Below are 16620 nucleotides of genomic sequence, written 5' to 3'. Positions count from 1 at the left end.
GGCGCTGGGCCTGGCGCGGCGGGAGAGCGGCGGAGGCGGAGGTGAGGGGCGGCCCTGCTCCGCCGGCCCGGCCGCGACCCCGGGGGTGTCCGGTGCGGGTGGGGGACCGCTCGGTGTGGCGGCGGAACCCGGCGGGGTTCCCTGAGGAGTGGGGTGGGGCCGCGGGGGCGGCTCCCCGGGGTGGGGAAGCGGAGCGGGGCCGGCTCCCGGGGCAGGGGGACAGGGCCGGGTTCACCGCCGGCCGCGCCGGAGAGGGAAGCGGTGAGGGGGGGTGTTTTTTTGGGGTGGCCCTGGGGTAAAATAGGGGCGGGTCTCCCTTAGTGTCGTGAGAGGGGAGCAGGGTGAGGGTCCCCTTGGGGTTCCCCGGGGTGGGGAGGTGTGTTCCCGTGGGGCCGTCCGCGATGGAGGAGTGTGCGGGCGGGGGGCTTTCCTATGGGCCTCCTGGGGTAGAGGAGCCCGGGGTTCCTCCTGTGGGGCCTGTCAGGATAGAGGGGGGATGTGTGTATTTTGGGGGATGGTCAGAGGCTGGGGGGCTCCCAGGAAGCTGGTCCCGGCTCCCAGGAAGCTGGTCCCGGCTCCCAGGAAGCAGGCCCTGGCTCCCAGGAAGCAGGCCCTGGCTCCCAGGAAGCAGGCCCTGGCTCCCAGGAAGCAGGCCCTGGCTCCGTGGCCGGCGGTGGTCAAAATTAGGGCTTCTTTCACGCCGTGTTGTATGTGTTTCTGGGGAAGAGTGTCTCGGGGCGCTTTTGTTTTTCAAAGGGCTGGCCCAAAAGCGGGTTGGGTTTGCACTGGGATGCAGAGAAAAGTGATGGGGCTGTCGCTGGGGAGTGTTTTAGCTGATAGTAACCCCCAGCGATGGGCAGAATGGGGTTTTGGGCTGTAAAGAAAGGCTTCGGTGGAGGCAGGATGTGGCCCGGCATGTGCTGGAGGCTGGTGAAGGCCGGGTAGTGCAGTGGTCAGGAACTACCGGGAGTAATAACGGTGGTTCTCATGTTTTGTTTTTTAAAAACAATTGGTACTGCAAGAGTTTGATGTTGTTGCTGGTGTGCGGTATTAATTTTGGAAATGCTGCTGGAGGCGGGATCCACTTTCCTATCCCAGCAGGGCATTGGCGGTGTGAAAGTCTCTCCCAGCACTTCCAAGTTGGGAATGAACTTGTGAAGTCCTTTGGGAGAGGGATGGTAAGGATAGTAATGAGAGGGCGGCTTAGAAATTCACCTAATTGTTTCCAATACATGTTTTTAAAAGCGTCATACAGCTGAAAAGTACACACATCCCTTTTTTAAAGTGAAAATCTCCAGCCTAACACCTGGAAGAGCCAAAATGGTTCTCTCTCCCTTTGCTTTCAAACTTCAGTGGTTACAGTTTTGATACTTGTTCACTTCTGGATTAGACATCTTCAACTTCAACATTGGAAATAACGGGCTTTCTTGGCTTCTTGCAGCTTCTGTAGCTTGGGGAAACGTTTTCTTTTGTACCTCTTGTAATACTTTAATCTCACAGGGGTGTTTTCCTTTCTTTTTAGCCTTACAGAAACTTTACTGGGTGCAGAAAGTTGTTCTGTGGCAAATTACTTCCTCTGTTCTTTGAGTGTAGTTGTACGTTTGATTTCATCATGGTCTATAAATACCAAGTCTGGCAGCCTTGGCAAAATCTGTTGGAGTGAAGTTGTGAATATCAGAGTATTTTTCTGAATATAGCATCTCTTTGGAACTTTGCTTTGCCCGATCCATCACCTATTTCTCCTCTCTCCTCCACACCCCAGATCTGGAAAACAAGATGCAAAGTTGGGTGTAAGTCAGTGAGGAGATGCTCGGGGGCTCTGCTGGTATTCCTCGCCCTGCCCCCTTGCCAGAAATCTTTAATTGTTCCTTAAGGCCAGCTTCTTAATCTGGGTCCGTTGCATGCTTCTGATGTACAATGCAGTTATTTTACCACGGTACGATGTGAATTGATCAGAGAATCACAGAATCTTCTAGGTTGGAAGGGACCTTAAAGATCATCTTGTCCAACCGTCAACCTAACTGACAAAAATAGTCACCCACACAACAAACAAGGAGCATCATCACTAAACCATACCTCCCAGCACTACATCAACCCGTCTTTTGAACACCAAAAGACGGGTTGATGTGAAATCCCAACGAGTCTGCCTCCAGGCTTGGCACGTGCATGTTGGAAAGCAGGATCAGGAATGTCCCCTGAGCGGCAGTGCCAGGCGCTGGGCTGTCTGGGGGTGAGCTGGGGAGGATGCTCCTGAGGAATTCCTTGGGTGTAATTGCCAGGGAGCATCCAGACCTCCATCAGTCTGTCCCATCTGCTGGGAGGGCTGGGGGACCACCAGGCTGGAGGAACTAAGACCCCAGAGGAGCTTCCCCTCCTTTGAGGCTCACCTGCTGTGTCTTCACTGGAGCCGAGGCTTTGCCACCAGGAAATTGAGCCAGCAGGGAGAGGAGAAGGGAAATAAAATGCCATACTTTCAGGGTGCATATCGGCCCTCCTTGAATGTTCAGTGTAAATGTAACAGCGAATTATTGTCTTAAAAGAACTCTAAATCCGGGCTCTGTGAGGAACTGGACCACGTTGTGCATTCTGCGGCTGCGTCACCGTGTCGCTCTGAAACGTCCTTTGTTGCCATCTTCTTCAGATGCGTGGTTGTGACTGAACCATGGCAAAACTCATCGGTGCCCAGCTCCTAGCACTCCAGGGTGAATTTTTGCTGGGCTTTGCTGCTGGCCTGGGCTTTGTTGGCGTGTCTTTGGTAAACAGCCTTACTCACGCTGACCCATCTCCCAGCATCTGCTGGCGAGCAGGGAGGTGGGAGCTGAGCTGGCAATTACCTGCCTGCAGCAGAAGGGCGAATTCTGATGGTGTCTCATCACAGCATGTGTCTTTTGGAGCCAGCAGAGATATTGGCACGGGTGGAAGCCAGTCCAAAAAGTTCCTGTCCCTCTCCTGCAGTTTGCTGTCGCCTTGTTTTGTGGGGCTGTGTAGTAAACAGTGTTGCTGAAATGCCCTGGGTTAAATATAACTCTTTTGGGAGGGACATCCGTGGTGCAGACCCGGAAAAGCAGAAGCTGGCACAGCTCACACGTTGTGTGTTGCCAAAGGCAGAGAGTGGAGGGAGCAAATTGTGTCACGCTGAACAGGGGACTGTCAGAGCTGGTGTTGCTGCCTGTGCTATTGAACCGTGACCTCATGCTCATGGATGTTGCTGCATGGCTCAGCTCATCTATGCCAGGCCTGATATCAGTCCGATGGTTTGGTTTTTTTTTTTTCTCCATCTGATAATTTGAATATTACGTCCAAACATTTCCCAGCTGGCAAGGGTTTATTCTGTTTTTTTGAAGCATCGGTAAGGTTGTTGACTTAATGAGAACTGGAGTGGGGGAGGAAATCCAAAAGGGAAGAACAAGAAACACCAGGTCTGCAGATGTCTGCAGGCTGCAAAAGATCATAGATAAAAGGGCTGGCTGATGACAGCCACCCGTAATGATGACTGCCATAACTGTCTCTGTTCCTCTGTCCTCTCCGTGGAGGGTGCAGTGTCAATTCTCTTAGATTCACCTCCAAGAAAGAAAGGGGGGGGAGAAGGGGGAAGATAGTGCTTCTGGAGGAAATTCTTGGGACTCTGGAGGTGCTTGTTGCATCAAGAGTCATGTAAAACGGGAGCAGACCAGTGCTCTGGGGCTTCTGAAGGAACCTGTTTCTTTAGAAACGGCTCTATGGGGGGTGGGTCAGCAGTGGTGGTAGAGGTTGCCTTCATCAGCCATTACCCCCTGGCATACTGAGCCTGCCTGGCCCTGCTGTCCCCGGCTCCCACCTGAGCTGGTGATGGACCCCAGCAGGAGTGGGTTCTCCCTCTTGGCAGGTAAAGGCATCTCCCTTTAGCTCCTTGGCACAGACGGCTGCCGGGAGCGGCATCTGGACTCACTCCCTGGTGTAACCTCTGTCATAACCTGCTCTTTCGACCTGCCACCCCTGTGGCAGCGCTGACCTTTGGAAGTGAGAAGAGACACGATCTTGTGTGCTTTTCTTTGAGTTTACCTGCTCTAGCCAGGCCTGGTGGTGACCGTCCATACTATCTGCTGTTCCACCTGACCACTGCCATTAGCTTAATCCTGGTTTTGAGCTGCTTTTTAGAAGCCTGTGAGCTTTGGGTCTCCTAACCTTGGTCTGGTGACACAGCAGCCCTCCTGATCCACCACACCTGGACTAGCCAGGGCAGGAGTTACCTTGTTTTTGCTCTATGCTCTGCTGCAACCCTTTTTTTTTGGTGGGGGGTGGGAGAGAAAAGACGGAAGCACTTCCCATTTCATATCCCAGCTTTGGCAATCGCCAGGAAATCCTCACCTTCTCCGCTGGTGGGAGGAAGCAGATGAAATTTTAGATCTCTGTTGAGGCAAGTGTTATTTGCAGCGCTCAGCTTGACGAGGGCAGCTTTGGAGAGCAGTGCCTGTAATGGTTTATTGGCAAAGCCTACTCTGTTATCTGCAGACTTTTGAGGGCAGAGTAACCATAGCAGACCAGTATTAGTGATCGTTCCCTCCAACAGCAAAGAGCTTTTGGCAAAAATAGGTTGGATTAAACATTAATTGCAAACTGTTGTTCAGCAACGGTCCTTGTTGTTTATAGATTGTGGCGTTCTCACATTTCTAGCTGCACTCCGAATAGTGTCAGACAGCACAGTATGTTGGAAAGCTTTATGTTAATCAAAGCAGATATCAAATTGTTTGCCCACCCGTATTGACAGTTTGATTTGGGAAGTCGTTTGACGCTTGCAAATTTGAACGCGGAGAAACGCAACAATTAAACTCATTCATGCCTCGGTGTGGTCTTGTATGTTTGTGGATCCTGATCAGATGTTCCCCTTCTAAACAGCAGGTTTTTCTTATGTGATGTGTGTTCTTTCCCTCGTGGCTTATTGTCATGTTATTTGTTCAACAGGTTGTGCTGTCTTGGTGTTCTCAGAGCGAATTCACCATTTCTGGAAACCAACCGGCCAAAATCAAAATGTGGGGAGACCATCGACAAGGCAACAGAATGGGGTCTTTTCGGTAAGTGTTTGAATGTAGAGGTTTTTTCAGCAACATTCTTAAATACGATAAGCCGTAGGAACTTTGTATGTCAATGTTTCTACACAAAGAATGGGCAAGTTAAGTGCCCGTGTAACTTCCTGCATTTCTGTGAAGTTTGTTTATTTCTTCTAGTACTTCTGTTCCTTGTCCACACCACCTTTTCTAGTGGTACTTAGTTTAGCTGTTGTGAGCTAAGGTGATGATATGCCCTGTGGATTTTGGTGCTATGCGCCGTTAAGACCCAGAAGAGAAGCACCTAAAAGTGCGATGTTGATTCTCTTCAACCATGGCACCTGCCTTAACTTCAGAAATACAGGATTTTAGGAAAACTTGAGAGTTTAGTTCTGTCCATGGGGTTGAGTTGACCATATATCCCCATGTGCTTGGCTGTGCTCCTCCATAAGGCATTTTTGAATGTCACTGGAACTGTTTTAAAGATTTGTATGCAACTGGATCAGCACAGCATGGTATTTTTCTTAGTTTATATTCCTCTGCTTGTTACTAGGCCCTGTGTTTGCAAGAGGGCTCTGGGTATTAAAAAAATAATAAAAAGGGAGACACCACAAGCTAGGGTCTTCCTCTGTTGTGCGTAATTTTTTCATTCTTTGCTGACGTGTCCACCTCAGTTACTTGAATATCAGTGTGATAAAGGTGCTTCCCTGTGGCATACCTTAGGTTTCTGCAATAAGAATACTTGAAATAATTGTCCAACTGTAATGCATGGAGAAAGCTGATGACATTTGAGCCACAAAAACCAGTATCCTCCAGAACATGTCTTGATGGTATTGATGGGAGCATGAATGTGTTTTGTGATGGTATCAGTAGTGCTGTTCTGCTGATTTTAAAGTGGATTTTTATTGGCATCATTCTTCACTGTATTGGGTGGGGAATTCTGACCTTGAACCAAGTTTTAATTAGGGTTCTATACGGTGGTGAAACAGGGGCGTGTATCTTAGGAAATCTCTATATGGTTTGATTAACTGTGCAAATGTCACCTTTCATCCTGTTGGTGAGTGATTCTGTAGTGAAACTCCAAGAAGAACACGACTTGCTGTAGTTGCTAAGGAAATGTCCACTGATTTGGGTAGCATTGGGTGTTATTTTAAAATGTGACAATATTTTATTATTATCTTTTTTTTTTTTTTTAATGTCTTAGAGCTTTGCTTAGTTGAAAAATCAGGTAGTTCCGTCTCAAAAAACCCTCCTCGCTGGGTTTTGAAAAACTGTCTTGAGAAGAAATCTGGTCCTTTGTGGTTTTACACAACCATGAGGAGAACTCCCAGCTGTAGTGTTGGTGTAAGGCAGCCATCCGGAGGCACGAGCACAGGATCATCTCAAATATTCCTGGGAGGCATCTTCAAAGGCTGAACTGATGCTTTCAGCATTTTGCCAGTTTAGAGTCCAACACAAGGAAGCATAAATAAGTCTCTGTAGTATGTTAATGGAGCATGTTTGCTAACCTCTGCTTTTATGTGCCTCAGGCTGACGTGTTAAGTTAGCCACTTCTAATACTGCCTGGAGAGCTTAAGCTCAAGCGGTTCCTCACAGGCGTGTGCTGGTGATGCTAATGAACGACCACACCAGCTGGTGGAACCTTGGAACAGCTGCAGAGCTGTGTGCAGTGCAGGACTATGTGGATTGCTACCATCATTAACCCATTAATATTGCAGGTATTCCCTGTTGAGTGCTTCTGGAAATTGTGCTGAAATGGGAGCACCCAAGTTTACTTTCTCACATCTGTCGTATGCTGCCTCATCTTAAACTGCCAAACATCAGTATCTTCTGCGGATCTTAGACTGTTACACAACTCTATAAAAGTTTAGAGAAGAATGTGCTGCTGTGTAGATTTGAGACTCTAAGCACGTTATGAATAATACTGTCTTTATTTCTACAGTGGGAGCCAAGAAGAAAGGTTTGCTCCCGGGTGGAACAGGGAATATCCTCCTTCCCTTGATAGTCTTGCTCAAGAAAGACACTCTGGCAACTTCTCTGGCAGAGAATCACTTCCTTTTGATATCCAGGCACTCACAGGCCTCCTCAATCCTCAGTTTGCCAACAGAGAGGAACCTTCTTTCAGCTTTGGAGCTAGAGATGGACCACGTAGTGACTTCAGAGGTGGGGAGGGGCACCATGATTTCAGGGGCAGAGATTTCCCGCCCTCTGACTTCCAGGGCAGAGATGAGTCTCAGATGGATTTCCGAGGTAGGGAGCCACCTTCTTCTGAGTATAGGGGCAGGGATATGTACTCCGGAGACTTCCGGGAGAGAGAAGGGCCACCTATGGATTTCAGGGGTGGGGACGTTCCTTCCATGGACTACAGGAACAGGGACACGTTCCGTATGAACTACAGGGATAGGGAAGCACATAATATGGATTACAGGGGAAGAGATGAACCTCCATCAGACTTCAGGGGAAGGGGATCTTTTGATCTAGACTTCAGAGGTCGAGATGGACCTCATTCGGACTTTAGGGCAAGAGACGCGCCCGAGTTAGACTACAGGGGCAGAGACCATTCCTATTCAGACTTTAGAAACAGGGATGTACCTGATTTGGACTTCAGGGGTGTGGGCACCTCTGATTTGGACTTCAGAAACAGAAATGCACCATCGTCAGACTTCAGAAATAGGCACAGGTCCCGGTCTGATCAGGATTTTAGGAGCAGAGATGTGGCTCCTCCTATGGACTTTTCAGATAGGGAGATGCCTCCTGTGGATCAAAGCCTTGTAGATTTTAGGCGCAACCAATCTACTGTACCTTTAGCAGAAAGAGAGGGCTCTGGTTTAAGCACCAGCAAGAGAGAGGAGTCTGCACTTGGTCTAGATAGAACTCCCTTCGGTAGCCAAAAAGGAGAATTTCAACATTCAGAAGCACCACCCAGAGAAGAGGAATCCCTCGGATTGGGTCTCGAAGGCGACACTTCACACAATTTTGAAAATAGCCGTGGACCTCTTCCTACTCTTCAGGACCAAGAGGAGCAACCTCAGACCTTTGCTAACAAGCAGCAACAGCAGCAGCAGCTTTCTGGGGGGGAGCAGCAAAGATCTGATTCCGATCTTGGGTTAAAGGGTGAAAGTGGCCTGGACTTCCTTGGAAGGCAAGATACCGACTACCGAAACATGGAGTATCGCGATGTGGATCACCGGCTGCCAGGGCATCAGATGTTTGATTATGAACATGGCAAGTCCTTTTCAGAAGGAAAACCCAGCAAAGATTCTAGGCCCTATAAGAACCTACAGGTACGTGGTGGCGTCAATTGATGCTTCCGTTAAATGCGTGTTGGCCAAAGAATTGGAAGGAGCTGGGAAGGAGTTTTCCATTCAGATCCCATCACTTCAGTTCTGTCCTAATTCACTGTCCTCCTGTGAGATCATCCTCATGCTCCAGGTTGTTTTAATGGACACACTTTCCACCTCAGAAATACTCTCTTCTCAAGAGAAAGGCAATTTAGCGATGGAGAGTTGCTAAATAAATAAAAAAATAGATTTGATTCAGAAAGTCCCCAAGTTGAAAATGACCAGACAAAAGGAGGGTGCTATGGGGGAAGTAGTATATAGAAGAACTTACTGTCTTATTTTCTCCTGGACATCGCTTACAAACACTACCAGAGAGATGCTACTGCCTTTGGTGGACCTCTGTAGAGCAGTACAGCTGTTCTCATACACGCTTTGTTTTCCGTTAACTTTGATATCCGAAGGTAATGGCAACTACTGAGTTAATAACTACTATTTAATTTGAATCTCTCACTGCTGGAAAGCAGAGAGAGGCGATTTGCCTGTTTTCTATCCCTGGAGCTAGATCTGATTGTACAGCTCAATGAGTGTATGAAGCTAATAATGCTGGTCCTCCAGAGCTCTCTGAATCTTAAGGAGCGCTGTGGTTAAAGAATTGAGTCTCTCTGCTTATGGGCCTTCACCTTTGAATTTATACCCTGCTTTATTTTGTTACTCTTTGTGTATCTCGTGAGCCAGCATCTCTCATTTGTATAAACCATCTTGATTGTGTGTACTCAAGGACCAAGATTACCGGACCTGTCCCAAATACGTGAAGCCGAGCAAGCTCATTCGGCTAGGAGGAGTGCCTGAAACGGCCACAAAGGATGATGTAAGTGGGATGTTTTTCATCCAAAATTCTTTGCAAAATTTTCAAAACTTCTGTCAAGTGTTTCTAAATGTACCATTTATAAGCCTGGTTAATGTAGTTCAGATGGTCTGTCGTTTTCCCCAGGGCAAATCCAGATTTAGAAGTCATTGCAATGTTATTTTTTTATCTGATTATTCTGAGTTTTGGGGACCCTGGAAATGATAAGTTTTTCTGCAGTCACTTCTGGGGTGTTGGTGTCTAAAAGTCTTGACTCCAGACTCTTTTTAACATGCTTTACTTGCAGCATTGCTTTACATATATCAAATATTGTTATTATTTTGTCATTATTTTGGATTCAGAAGATGTGTAGTGTCTAAGTGCGGTTGTTTGGCTTTAGTTACTTGAAATTGCTTTAATGAGGTCTTACAAAAATGGAAAAGATGTCTGCTGCTACTGGTGATTTTAGTGGGGGAAAAAAAAAAAAAGAAATCTAGGCTGCAGGGTGAAAGAAACTCCTTTTCCAAAAGTTTTCACTTTGAATAAGGATTTTTTTTTTCAGTGGCAGTTGCAGACATGAGAACGCCCACATGGAACAGTTTCTGCCAGGGTTGTCTGGGATGATCGAAGCTGCTGAAGCTTCATACTGGAGAATTCACGGCAGAAACTTTGTCCATTGGAGGATGATAAGACAGAACAGCCACCCCATGCCCCATGATTTTTCCTAAAGATGGTAACTGTCTGGCTGAAACCAGCATGACAGACCTCTGCATAGTTGAATTCTGGTGTAAGTGGTGGTTGCTTATTTAAACAAAACCCAAAAGTACTTTCCAAAACTAAATTAAAGAGTTCTTGGGTACTACAGGAACTTAACAGGTGTCAGTTTGTAACAGAGCTAACCTGGAAAGAAAAGACTTCTTGGGGAAAGAGAAATGTATGTTAGCAAGTGCTTCACTTCCTGAGGTTTTATTGTGGAGACTGAAGTGGATTTTGGTTTTCCTGTAGATTCTCAACGCCTTCCGAGGGCCCGATGGGACACCCGTGAAGGACTTGCGACTGAAAGATTACAGTTCAGGTGAGAATGCTTTTCCAGCGCGTCCGGTTTCAAGTTTACAAAAGGGTGTTTTTCACACTCATACTCACTTAGGCAGTTTGGTTACAGTCCATGGTGCCATAATTGCATGTGTTTTCAAATGAAAATGCCCACTGAGTTTTGTAGCTTGTCCTCTTGTCTTTGGAACTGATGGCTGTGTTCATTGCTACTTCAGAGGTAAAGCACATGTCCTAGTGCCTCTGGATAGACCTCAGAGCAGTAGGAAAAACAGTAAGGCTGTTCTAATAGCCATCAAGAGTAAAGCCAATACTGACATGGGACAGCAGGTTAATTCCCAATTGATTTTTTTAAGATTTATTATTAAATCCTTTTGGATTGTTCTACATCTTCTTTCTGAGATGGTCTTACTGTGGAACTTGTCCTGCACAAACAGTGTCCTCATGAAACCTGACACGTCCTAACGTTTCTCCTTCAGTAACGTGAAACTGTTACCCTTCTTAGCTATGAAGACAGGTTAAAAAAAAAAGTAAAAGTAAGTTTTATAAACAAATATGCAAATACTGGGTCTGGATCCTGTTCCTCATTCCAAGAACGGAGTTTTGCTGTACTTCTGGTCAGTACCTATAGGAGTCTGAAGAAGGAAATATTTTTCAAGGCTGCTTTGTGAGAGAGTTGTACTGGAACAAAGATGTGCGATGGTAGGAAATGCAGGGTGAGTCCTGGGGATTGGTTTGGATAATAGTAGTAGGAATTACTTGGAAACCAGTATTTATTTATTTATTTTAAACCTAGGAAAGCACAGGCTTCTACCTTCATGAGTGCTTTTTGTTATTACCAGCATGGGTTGCACATGAAGCAGCTGGAATTCTTGGTGTCGATACATGATATAAAGGCTTCCCGCGTGCTTAGTAGCCGGGGAGAGAAATTGGGGCAGTTGGGTATTTCTCAAGTATATTTTTGTTTCTGGAAGCTGTCAAAGGACATTTCACAACCTTCTCGTGAACCTTTGAACTAGAGAACACCCCTGTGTCACATAATCTGCTCTGGCCCAACAAGCAGGACTCAAAAGGCCACAGTCAGTCGGTCTTTCTCACTTCCTTTCCTCTTTTCTAAGCACAGGACAGCGTGGCTGTCGTCACCCCCACGACACTGACTGCAACCCACTAATTGCAACACAGTCATTTTTTGCCTGTGCTGGTGTGATTTATCCGTTGTTTTTTTCTGAAACGCGTCACTTTTCAGTAATAAATCAGCTCAAACTGGGAATGTCCTCCTAAGGCTCTTCTCACATGCGTTATTAGGACTTACTGCCCTCATTAGAGAACTGTTGTCTCCTCCTTCCCCTTCCCCGTTTCAAAGGATGAGACACTGAAGTTACTAATCATCTGGTGGTCGCATGTAATACGAGGGTTGCTGTTTTCTGACGTGTCTCTAAAAGCTGCCTTCTATTTCAGTCTGTCTCCTCAGCTGCAAAGTTGGGTTGTGTTTTTTTTTTAAAGTTTTTCTGGCAATTGTGGGGAGGGCAAGAATGGAGTTAAAATTAGCTGCTATTTTATGAGCTATTTCAAGCTGTTGTTTAACCCTGTCCCGTCAACATCAGTAATTTAAGCAGCGTAGCATTATTCTAGGTTAAGTTGCTACTCCAAAGGCTTTGTTTTGCATTATGTCCTCAGGCTGCAAAGGCAGCCGCTAATTTAAACAGCTTTTTGATCCTTGTTACGCAAGATGGATACGTCTAGGACAATAAAAGCTTCCTGAATTGTGAAAACTACTTCTTGAAATTGGGTAACTGGAAGCTGTAGTAAATTTGATCCGGCTTTTCGCATTAGGTCACCCTATAGAGAAGTGTGTGAAATCAAATTCGTATAAACTTCTGAGAAGCCAAGCCTGTTTGAAACTGGAGGCCCATGTGGGCTCAACAGTGCTTTTCCAGTGGGGTGTGTATGTAAATATTGATAAGAATTAAAAGCAAGCTTGCTGGATTGCTGGTGTCTCTTGGGTACACCTGGGCTGCCTTGCTGTAGGAGGTCAATGGGACGAGGACAGCCTGGCTGAGGGTGTGTTCTCAGCCCGGCTGAGTGGGTTCTGTATTTCTGAGTGCCGTCCAGAAATGTTAAAAATATCATTAATCATGAGTGTGCATGTTGAGTGTATTTGAGAGAAGAATGCCTGCAGCTGTTGAAGAACAATAGCAACCGTAACAAATAACACACAATTAACTCGAAATAAGTGAGGTTCGGATCAGCTTCAGAAAAAGATAACGCTTATGTCTCAGCAGCTTCAACGTGATGATTCCACTCCACTGTAGGATCTTTCACAAGACTCTTTCTGTTTTGGGGGAAAATACATGGTTGATTTTTCTTGGAAAAAAACAGCTCGACTTCTTTATAAAGCCCTTTGTTTTTACATACTATATATGTGCTAAGGCAAGCACGTTTTCACTGGAGGTTGTGCTGAGCGTGGAACACTGTTCTTAATATACCTGGTGTGATTTTAGTACGCATTCAAGCTGTTTATTCTTTAGATTGTTTTGTCTTTGAAGCCCACAGACTGAAAGTGGCTAAATTTTAAACAAGATAATGAAAGGAGAGACGTTAACATGTGGTATAGTAATTCTATTTAAAACAAAAAGGCAGATATTTACAGACAATGATAAAATATCAAAGTCAGACTTCATAGTCCTACCCTACGCAACATTAACTTGTAATTTCCATCAGTTAGATTTTTGAATTGGTGCCTGTATGTTCAGACTGAAAGTATCAGATCCATTGGTGGGGGGAAGAGGGCCGCTTCCAACGTAATGTGTAAGCCTTGGCAGAAATAGCTGTATTAGCTTTTTGGCTTATCTTTCAGCTTGCCTTTTCGAGTGTGTTTGGTCGTGTCTGTTCAATTAATCATTACGAAGCATAAACCCCGGGGTAATAGTGGAATCTTCTCAAAGGCCATGAACTGCTCCAGTCTGCAATGTCTCTTGGAGCCTTGTGCTGGGGACAGGCTGTTGCTTGGGTAGATGCTGGCAGGGATGGCTTGTCAGCAGCTCTCTGAGAAGGGGCTGTCAGTAACAGCTCTTGGGCTCCCCTGGTCTCATCTGAAGGGACTTGTCTCTGCTGGCTGGGGTCAAGGCTTTCATGTGGCTGTGCAGTGGGCCTCCCCCCGTGGAGCTGTTAGTGCAGGCTGTGACAGCCCCTGCCCGTGGCACGGTGTCTGTCATTCTCCTGTTGCTGTCTGTGCGCTTGTGTTGGTGCTGGCGGCCAGGAGCTTGAAACTGATCCCTTTGGACCTTCAAGGAATGAACACACCTTATCCTGGTTTTGATTTTTGTCATTTTTTAAACTTATCTCCTGCCTGGTTCTCCTCAAGCTCTGTATCTACTTTCCTGACTGATGTGAAACACAAACAAACTCTGAGATAGCATCTTGAGTGTCTGATGTGCACAGAGCTCTTTGGCTGAACCCTCATGTATGCCCTGGAGAAGAGAGCACACGGAGCTATCTTTATCTTAAGGGGCTGCTTATGGTGGGTCGTTCACCCTTAAAAGATGCTGCAATGATGTCCAAGAAAGAAGTGGAAACATGAAGTGTACTGAGCATTCTGTTCAAACTATTCTCCTGGATGCAGTCTGCAGTGGGACAAGCTCGGAACATGTGTTTTCCAGCCAGGATTCACATTAGGGTTAGAACCAGCAGCTGGGAAAAGCTGTTCAGGGAGAGCGAGTCTGAGAAATTGCTGGCAGCCCATGAGGCTTTTTTAGCTTACTCTGCAAGCCTGTCTGGGGAACCAAGAGGAGTTTTTGCTGAGCCTGGTGGAGAACGGACACACTGACCAGGATGAAGAGCAGCATGTGGCAGAGAGGAGCTCTGTGAAGAGGACCTGGAGGGAACAGGTGAGCTTGATTGCAATCAGAAGGAGCAGCAAGCTTTACCCCAGATTCTTTATGTACCCTCTAAGTTAGTGCAGTCCTTCAGAAAATGGGAGATTTGGGTTTGTTAACCCTCTTTTGACCCTTTTGAATACTCGCTTTTGACCCCTGGATGGGGAGGGATTGCAGTGCTGCCCCCCTGGGGAGCAAAGCATAGAAATGGGGTGACTGGAGCAGGGAGGAGCTCTCTGAACAGCAGAGATGCTTGGGGCCAGAGGCATGTCCACATGGGTGCAGGTGGCTGATGCTGAAGGACAGGCATCCTCCTGTGGTGGAGGTACATGCAGGAAATGTAGTGTAACCTAAAAATGTGACTAACCTAGCAGCTACTTCATGGCAGCTGCCTGCTCAGTTTTGAAAAGCTTTTGTTTTGGCAAGTACGATTGGCACCAAACGTGCTTTACTGCTGCTTAGTCACCTTCTTGCGCTGGCATTTATTGCTCGTTTCATTTCTCCAGACCTGCCCCTTACCTGGTGCTTGGAACTGCCCACCTTATCTCTCCCTTTGTTAAACTTAAACTGCCTTGGCCAAGTCCTAGAAGAAACTGGATTGTCTTGCTTGTTCTCACTAAGCTCTGCCACTGGTGCCCTGTTAAATATTAATAAACCCCTTAAATAAACTCTTAAACGGTGCTTTTTTTTTTTTTTTCCCAAGTGCAGTCTATTCTGTATATCGGAACCATGAATCATTGGTTTCAGGAATATTTTGGGAAGCCTCTGAAATTTAAAATTGTAATCTTTAGCGTTGCATTTTGCTCAAACGCGTAAGGTTTGGACTCTAAGGTCCAGAAATTTACACTTTGAGTGGCAGAGATTTTTGAGTGGTGTATCTCTCCCTCCTAGGGATAAGCCCTCCGTTTTCCATGGCTGGAGTGCATCCCAAGGCAGCGAGATCTCTTCCTTGGAGCAGAGCTCCTGTTGCACCGGGCACAGCTCTGCGTTTGTCTGGCCTTTCCATGGCTGGAGTGCATCCCAAGGCAGCAAGATCTCTTCCTTAGAGCAGTGCTCCTGTTGCACCAGGCACATAAAACCGAGTCTCTACTCCCTCCCCGTAGCTGTAGGTGTGGGTGGGATTTGGGCTGGTGATGCTCTTGGAGGCCAGAAGCTCTGGTGAAGTACTGCACTTGCCCATAGCTCCTGTGTGCCACGGGTGCTGCTGTGCTGCAGCCTTCAGGCTTAGGGTTGGAGAGGCCCTGCATGGTGAGGCCATGTTTCTGGAGGTGTGCAGCAGAACCCTGCTAAACTGAGACCTTTTGTTTCCTTTCAGGAGTGATGCAGTGCCCGTAGGCAAACCCCTCTGAAGGGTGGATTTGCAGCCAGCTAGTGGCTTCCTCACAAAGAGTGCTTGTGGAGTTTGATTAGGAGTAGATCCCACAAGGACTTCCATTCTTTGGTTTGGTACAAAGAACATGGGATGGGTTGGTGTGAGGTGTCTCTAACACACGCTGTGACGCAGAGGTGCCTCCTGCCTGTTGTGCTGATTATACAGAAGACAACTTGGCTCACCATCAAGGCTGGTGCTAATGCACCACGGGAGCAATAATTTCCTGCTGCTGTGTTTAGTGCTTTGCACGGTGAAGATTATGTGGCCCGGTCTACTGCGTCAGCCAGGAATAAGGGCACACAGATCTCAGGCACTTGCTGAAAGCTGAAGTGATTGTCCGTGAGCTCACAAGATGCTGTAGCACACATGGAGTTTCCTCTTGAGGCACGACCGGATCACCCACTCATCAGCAGAGTCCTGCAGCCTGCAGAGGCTCGCCTTCCAGAAGCTGGGGAAATATCTTCAGCGCTGATCTGCATGAAGCAGTTGATTCTTGTTTGTAGCCAGAATAGCCTGGCGAGGACCGAAAAAAGCACTTAGTTGGCATTAGCCCATGGTCATCGATACCAGTCCTCACTGGTTTTCCCAGTATGTGGGCAATAGGCTTTTGGCTAAGTCTTGCTTGATTTCAGGGCAGTAGTGCGTCGTCTCTAGGAAGCAAAAGGCGTCCTTGCCCATCTTTCCTCATCTGTGATGTGGTGGCTGAGGAAATAGGAAGCACAAATCTGTTTTATGTCAGTGTTTGTGATAGCGATCAGCCTTGGTTCGAGGTGATAAGGCCCGTTCAACCGAAAAGGCAACACACACGTTCATCCAGAACACGTGTTCACAGAACTCTTTCTGACATGCAGAATCCTTCTCTCCGTTACCATTTTTACAAATGTGCTCACCCTTTTTCCGGCTCCAGCACAAAACCTGAAGGCTTTTCACAGTGTGCTGACGTGAGCAGGCTCTTTTCAGTGGAACAACAGGACAAGGGGCAACGGGCACAAACTGGAAAACAGGAAATTTCCTCTGAATGCAAGGGAAAATGTCCTTACTGGGAGGGTGCCAGAGCCCTGGAACAGGCTGCCCAGAGAGGTGGTGGAGTCTCTGTCTCGGGAGATATTCCAAATCTGCCTGGATGTGTTCCTGTCCAACCTGCTGTGGGTGACCCTACTTTGGCAGGGGGTTG

The 16620-nt window shown here is 47.0% G+C and overlaps 1 protein-coding gene across 1 annotated transcript in view; it reads left to right on the top strand.

Annotated features, from left to right (window-relative positions):
• The first annotated feature begins 6 nt into the window (after positions 1 to 6).
• The window catches only part of RBM6 (RNA binding motif protein 6), a 60087-nt gene continuing 43473 nt past the window's right edge, over positions 7 to 16620 (top strand). The window contains exons 1-5 of the mRNA XM_014953535.1: positions 7 to 41; positions 4942 to 5051; positions 6967 to 8308; positions 9084 to 9173; positions 10155 to 10224. Coding sequence (XP_014809021.1) covers positions 5008 to 5051; positions 6967 to 8308; positions 9084 to 9173; positions 10155 to 10224 — 1546 coding nt within the window. The 5' untranslated portion in view covers positions 7 to 41; positions 4942 to 5007. The remainder of the gene's footprint in view (positions 42 to 4941; positions 5052 to 6966; positions 8309 to 9083; positions 9174 to 10154; positions 10225 to 16620) is intronic.

Source organism: Calidris pugnax, unplaced genomic scaffold, assembly GCF_001431845.1.
Source record: "Calidris pugnax isolate Ruff unplaced genomic scaffold, ASM143184v1 scaffold247, whole genome shotgun sequence".
NCBI lineage: Eukaryota > Metazoa > Chordata > Aves > Charadriiformes > Scolopacidae > Calidris > Calidris pugnax.
The sequence above is the reverse complement of the archived record's forward strand: the minus strand, read 5'-3'. Positions and strand labels throughout refer to the sequence as shown.